Source organism: Cannabis sativa, chromosome X (genome assembly GCF_029168945.1).
Source record: "Cannabis sativa cultivar Pink pepper isolate KNU-18-1 chromosome X, ASM2916894v1, whole genome shotgun sequence".
NCBI lineage: Eukaryota > Viridiplantae > Streptophyta > Magnoliopsida > Rosales > Cannabaceae > Cannabis > Cannabis sativa.
Genome location: NC_083610.1, coordinates 70,813,022 through 70,820,498, shown reverse-complemented (window position 1 = coordinate 70,820,498; position 7,477 = coordinate 70,813,022). Strand labels below are relative to the sequence as shown.

At 31.5% G+C, this 7,477-nt stretch overlaps 1 protein-coding gene and 1 pseudogene across 1 annotated transcript; both read left to right on the top strand.

The window, feature by feature from the left end:
- The first annotated feature begins 3,077 nt into the window (after nucleotides 1-3,077).
- LOC115725271 (uncharacterized) lies at nucleotides 3,078-6,061 on the top strand (annotated as a pseudogene).
- LOC133029017 (protein ANTAGONIST OF LIKE HETEROCHROMATIN PROTEIN 1-like) lies at nucleotides 3,192-4,582 on the top strand. Its single transcript, XM_061106249.1, has 3 exons — nucleotides 3,192-3,701; nucleotides 3,802-4,027; nucleotides 4,116-4,582. The coding sequence occupies exons 1-3, from the start codon at nucleotides 3,192-3,194 to the stop codon at nucleotides 4,580-4,582; spliced, it is 1,203 nt and encodes a 400-aa protein (XP_060962232.1).
- Nucleotides 6,062-7,477: the final 1,416 nt, after the last annotated feature.

Here is a 7,477-nt window from a genome sequence, read left to right as displayed (position 1 = left end):
CTATTATCAGAATAAATCCTTGATCTTGATTATATGTTCCAGTTTAGATTTACTGTTGTAATAAATAATGATACCAATAAAGTTCTTTGATAATGTATCACACTACCTTAATTGAGTGGGAGAATTTTAAAATTCTTTACCCATCTTCATTTGGTTGACACTTGTGATAGGAACTTAAGAACACTACTGAGAAAGCAAATCTAACCATTCATGTGGATAGAAATAACTTATCAGAATTATGAGAATAAGATAGAAGAATTCTTGCATAGTCTATTCGAATGACTTGAGCCAAGATTTCTAATCCTCATAACATTTTATGGTATCTTAATTTGATTACTTAATCTCTAGCGAGTATTTTACACTTCAAATACTAGACTTCTATGTTGATGATTTAGTCTTAAAAGAAACTTACAGTTTCAGACTAATACAATAAGTCACAACTAGATATCCCTCCAAACAATAAGAGGTTAAAAATATTATTTAACCAGACATCTACTATTGAGTGGGAGCTATCTGAGATGTAATCAAATAAGGAACGTTAGGAGATACTCAAGAAAGATTTATGCAAGGGATCTATATGTTAGATATTAAGGAACTGTATATTAGTTATCCTTATATATACCCCCAACTCATTTAAGAATTTGAGATGGTGGTTACTCTGGGGGTGGAGGAGTTATTCTACAAGAGTGTAAAAACCCTTCTATAATAATTCAAGCTCTACCAGAGAAGATTTATAACTTTGCAAATTCGAAATTACGAGAAAGTTATTTTGCTGAAGAAAATTCTACACTGTATTATCTCAGTTCCAAATTTTAAAATATGAGAGATATGTCTTCTGTTTATTCAGATGTACTTAATAAGTAGTAAGGATTTCAGTATCCCTTGATGAGTAAAGCATATAGTAAAGGATGTTTCATAATATTTTTATGAACCTGGTTCCAGAAGTTTGGGTGGATACAATTATACTACACTTGATCTGAAGATCAAGACAACAGATTGATTGGAATGCGCAATTTATTTTATGTTAGTGCAAGTGGGAGTTTGTTGGGTTTTGTGCCTTAAATAAAACCCATTACAATCTGATTAGTTATCAATCTAAGAAGTTTGAAGTGATTTATGTTTGCATGAATTTTTCATGTTTATGGTTTAATATATATATATTTAATATATGCACAAAATCAGTTAAGTCCAAAACATATATTTATTCACAATTACAGTATTGTCAACACAGTGGAATGTGATTGTGATTATATGATTCAAAAGACTAAGTCCCTGTTTCATCAGTGTTTTGGATATACAATGATGTGATAATCAGCGATGATGTGTACTTACACTTGGATTAAGTGTTACATTCTTTCCAGGACATTGGTAAAGTATACTAGTTTCGAATGTATGGAGTATACATTGGACTAGACCGATATTGAACTTATCAAGATATTATAAACTTACCGTTGTATCTGTCCAAGTCAATATCACTAGTTGATCTTAGATTAAAAGAATTTAAATCCTGATATGCTTAGGCTCAATCTCAGGAGTGTTATTCATGTTCTTTGATTTATTAGTTAAGCCTACTTTTGGGTCAGGGTGATACGTATATTTTGGGAACATGATAGTATGATTGAGTGGGAGCGTTGAACATAAATATGGAATCTATAGCTTCTATTGGTGTATAGAAGTCAAGTGATGATTCCCTTCGAGCTTAGCTAAATAGAAGTAAATGGATGAACTCTTGTTTCAGTGACTATTTCTTAGATCACTAAAATATCATTTACAGGTAGCTAAGTGTTTTAAGGGCCAAACACATTGAGGGCCCGTTTGGGCATCAGGAAAAGGAGTGGGACTGGGTTTATTAATCCTAAGCCCATGTTTGGTGATAAATTTTGACCAGATTATTAGTCCATTGACTAAATTTAATGCCTTTTTTTTATGGGATAACTAGTCCCAACTTAAAAGGTGGGATTAGGTGGGAATGCTTTATTTTTCCAAACCCTTCACCTTCCCACAAACTCTTGGCTTCACTGTCTGAAGGAGTAGTCGCACCACTCTTGCCGTATCCTCTCCGACCGCCATCACGAAACCTCACCACCATCACTGTCACGAAGTCTCACCACCTCACCGCCACGTTCTCACCACCGACGTACTTGAGCTCCCACCACCAATGTGAGGTATTTCATTGTTCTTTTTTTCTTTTATTTTTTTTTTCATCTCTTTACTTTTTTTTCTGTGCTCTATTTTTCAGATTTTACTTGTATATTTTTTTATTTTGCTTTTTCAATTTTTTGGGTTTTAATCAGATCTAGATCTATAAAATATATGCCTATTTTGAAGTTGGGATTGAGAGTGCATCTATTCCTCCTCTGATTCGTTCCCTTTTGTCTTAAATTTCAGTTGGTTCTCAAAATATAAATTGCTATGAGAATTTTGTTAATTATTCTTTGTATCATCTAACACTAATTATATTTATAAAAAAAAATATAGAAAATCATTGTAAACGAATTCTATTAAAATTAATTAGCTTAGATTTAGACCAATTTTTTTTAAGACTTCGACTATAGCCTATTCCATCTCCTTTCACAATTTACCTTTTTTCCAAATAAAGTAAAGAGACCAAAAATCCTAATCATTTAAGCTATATGCAATATTGATTTTGATTAAGTTCTCTACTTCAAGCTACTAATATACATACACATAGGAGTAATATCAATTCATTACAACACCTTGGTCGTTAGGCTTACGATGATGAATGCTCTTTAATTGATTTTAGTATTTTAAACATTGTATGCTTTTGTTACTTTATATTATTTGATTAGTTTATGTATTATTAAATTAACAAGAAAAATAATAAGGAAATTGATTAATTGTGTATGTACGAAGGGTGTATTAAGGGAGTGTGTAGTGTATGTGTATATATTTAGTAATGGATAATTTTGTTTAAGTATTATATATAGTTTTTTATTCTTCTTGAAATTTCTTGCATACTTTGATTGGCGAAGAATATTTTACTTATGTGACACCTTCGTATAAAAAAAAAAGTTAAGATAATAGTTGAATTAAATTATATATTTTAACATTAAAGTTAGGATAATTGGTTGATGTTTTTAATTATTAATTGTATAATTTTTGTTAGTTTACACATGTCTTTATCATGATATCTTATATTTTATATTTTTTTTTTAATTTCTTTAATAGTTATGGACGAGATGGACATTGTGGTGTTTGTGCTTGCAAGAAATTTACATTTTAGACGAATAATAATGGGTATTTTAGTGCTAATAAATGCCTATATCAAAGTTCAACAATATTATGAAAAACACATGCTTAAAAATCGAACTTTTGTGAATAATGAGACTAGGCTAAGTATACTAGATACTTATATACGAAGTGGTGATATAGAGTGTGTGAACGAACTTCGAATGGATAGAAGAACTTTTGGTGTATTATGTGAGTTACTTAGACATAATGGGAGATTAAAAGTAGATGGATTGGTGACTATAGAAGAGCAAGTATGTATTTTCTTAAATATACTTGCTCATCATGTTAAAAATAGAACAATTCACCATAAGTTCAAGCGGTCGGGTGAAACTGTTAGTAGATACTTCAATGCGGTATTGAGTGGAGTTCTTCGATTACAAGCTAGCTTGTTAGTTGTGCCAGAACCTGTTTCAGAAAGTTACAATGACGATAGATGGAAATGTTTCAAGGTATATTAACAATTTTTAACTAAGAAGTTATTAGATTTTGGACCATTAAAATTTAGTGTTTATATTCAAATTAATATTTTGTTGGCTTTATTTTGTAAAGAATTGTTTAGGAGCATTAGATGGGACACATATTGAGGTGTATGTTAGTCAAATTGACAAGCCGAGCTATCGAAATAGAAAGGGCAAGGTTACCACCAATATGTTAGGAGTTTGTGATCGGAATATGAATTTTATATTTGTTTTACCGGGTTGGGAAGGTTCGGCATCAGACTCAAGAGTTCTACGAGATGGAATAAGTAGAGCACATGGTTTAAGAGTTCCTGAAGGTAGAGTTTGTTTTGAAATGTGCAATGCACTTTAATTTATACCTTAAACCACATAGAGTCCTCAATAATATATATTTATTTTTGTTAGGTTATTATTATCTTGTGGATGCTGGTTATACCAATTGTGAAGGGTTTCTTGCACCATACAGAGGAACAAGATATCATTTGTCAGAATGGCAACATGGATGTGCACCTACAAATGAGAAAGAATTTTTTAACATGAAACATTCATCTGCTAGAAATATTATAGAACGTTGTTTCGGTTTGCTTAAGATTCGATGGGCTATATTGAGAAGCCCTTCTTTTTATCCAATCAAAACTCAATGTAGAATAATGACTGCTTGTTGTCTTCTTCATAACCTTATTAGGAGAGAAATGTCATATGATCCTATGGAAGCAGAATTAGATGCACAAGATAGCTCACAAAACCAAACTCTTGATGATGTGAACATTATTCCCACTATTGAATCATCTGATGCATGGACTACTTGGAGAGATGCTTTGGCAACAAACATGTTTAATGAATGGAGAGAAAGTAGAGGCCGTAGATATTAGTATTTTGCTGTATTAAATGTTGTTTTCAATGTTGTTGATTAGTATAATTGAATTTATATGACTGCTTGTTTTAGACTTTTGTTTGAATTATGCAATAAAAGTACGTTTATATTTATTAGTTGTTATACATAATTTTATAACATGTTTCTTCAATTAGTAGATGTTGTATATCATTGGTTTCCAATATTTTGTATTATATAGGAATGGAAAGTGGAGACAACATGCAACATACTTCCAACTCAAAGAAAGGGGGTCGTCGTACTTGGACAATTTTGGAGGAGGAAGCGTTATTGGTAGTGTTAGAGTCATGTGTGTTGCGTGGCTATCGTTGTGATGGTGGCTTCAAAGCTGGAACATACCCATTAATTGAAAAAGAATTACGTTTTAAGTGTCCTAATTCTGGATTGAAAGCAAGCCCCCACATTGAGTCAAAGATAAAAATATGGAAGAAACAATATAGTATAGTATTTGACATGCTAAATGTGAGTGGGTTTGGTTGGAACGAAATATTAAAGTGCATTCAGGTTGATAGTGATGAAGTATGGAATGCATATGTGTAGGTACTTATATTAAATTTGTTTAGTTGGTTTCGAATTGATGAATACTAATAAACTACATTCTAATTCATCACTTATTATTTCAGAGTCACAAAGACGCTGACGGATGGAGGGGTAAACAATTTCCTATCTATGACAGATTGGCTAATATCTTTGGAGCGGATCGTGCAACTGGAAAAGCCGCTGAAACTCCAGCTGATATGGCTAAAGCATTCGATCTTGAAGATGATTATGATGGCAATGAAATGCAAGAAGAATCATCATTTTCCCCAATGTCTGTCAACCAATCAAGTGGTAATCAATCCCAATCTGGAAGAAAGAAGAGAGCTAGACCAGGTTCAGATATTTGTGTTGGGTTAGAAAAACTAGCAAAGTCTTTGGATAATATGATGGAGAAATCACATGAGGAAACGAAGTTGCTCATTGAAACGCTAAAAAATAGAGATAATAACAAGATGTATGACTCTGTTTGGGAAGAGATCACAAAGATGAACCTCCATGTTGCTGATCAAATCAAAGCTCTAAAGATATTTGCTGAACAACCATGGAATGTGAGTGCTTTGAAAAATATGGATGAGGCTACCAAGATAGAGTTTGTCATGACCCTTATTAACCATGGATGAGGCTCTAAAGACATTAAAATATAACTTATATCTTATATGTGGTGTCACTAAATTTAAAATGTGTAAGGCTTTATAACTACTAAATGGAGTTTATCTTTAGGTGGTGAGTAACAATTAGATTAATACATATGACTTGAATATTTAGATAGATCTCATGTTAAAGCTATCATATATTTTGTGTATGCATTTATGAAGGCATAGTAGTTTATATGAACAAGAATAGTTAGTTTTTTTGCTAACCGAGCTAATTATGTGTACTTTTGACTATATTTGACTATATAAATGTTATATTTTTACTATTTTGTTTATATATGTGTACCAGATATTATACATTATTTAAAAATATTTTATTTTCATTTTTGTTGCTTAACTTGTTAAATTATTAAAACAATAATTTGAAAAAATTAATAATTAAAAAAAAAAATTATTTGTTGATGTATATTTTTTTTTAATAATTTAATTAATATTTAAAAAAATTTAGAAAACAATATTTAGTCCAGTCAAGCCATGTACCAAACACAGTATTATTTATCCAGTACTTAATCCGACAGTTTACCAAACACAGTATTGTATAAAGCATAATCCTATCCAATCCAATCCTATCCAATCCTGTCCACGTAGTCCAGTCCAATCCTGCGCACCAAACGAGCCCTGAGGGGTGTAAACGGTAAATTTATCCCATCTCGATGTAAATCATCTATATAAAGGATCTTTGATCACATTAAGATTATAACGATGGTTAAATGAGATAGCATATCTATATCGTGGAACATATAGAATGCTCTATATAAGTCTGAGAGTGCAATTCCAAGTTCTAAGAGTGGATTCAACAAGAAATTAATAAGTTAGGAAATTTACTTGGTAAATTCGGTTCGGCTTATTGGAAGCTCAGCAATATAGATCCATGGTCCCCATTCTAGTTGAGACCATACTGCTTGTAAGACACAATAATTGATTTATGATTAATCAATTATAATTCTAAAGATTAGACTATGTCTAATTTGTGAATTTTCACTAAGCAGGGGTGAAATTGTAAAGAAAAGATATTCTAGGGTTATTTATTAATTAAGAGACACTATATGTCTAATTAATAATTATATTAAATGAAAATATTATTTAATAATCTATTTTAGTTATTAAATAATTAGTTTTGGCATTTAAATGGTTAGAATTGGAAAATTGGCGTTTTTGAGAAAATAGAAATAAAAATTGTGAAAACTGCAAAATCCAAGTGAGGCCTACTAACACCTATGGCCGGCCACTTGATTGGGTTTTTCCAATTAATATTTTCATTATTTTAATGCCAAATAATTACTAACCTAAACTTAGTAGTTGCCTATAAATAGAGAGTGATGGCTCAGTCTATTTTATGAGTTAAAAAGTTTTTTTAAGAGTGTTTCAGTAATTCAAGAGATTGCCTTTTAGAAAAACTAGCCTTCCACTTTCTCTCTATAGCCGACCCTCTCTCTCTCTCTTTTCTTCTTCATTATTTCGAAACCTCCTAGTGAGAGTAGTGCCCATACACAGCAAGTGGTACCTCAATCATAGATTGGAAGATCGTGAAGGATCAAAATCAAAGAGAAGGACATCCGGGCTCAAATCTTGATAATACTCTGCGACAGAAATGATACAAGGGTTAGAGATCTGAGTGGAAGGAGACATATTATTCTGCTGCAACCAATGTAAGGTTTTCTTAACTTTATATGTGTTTATTA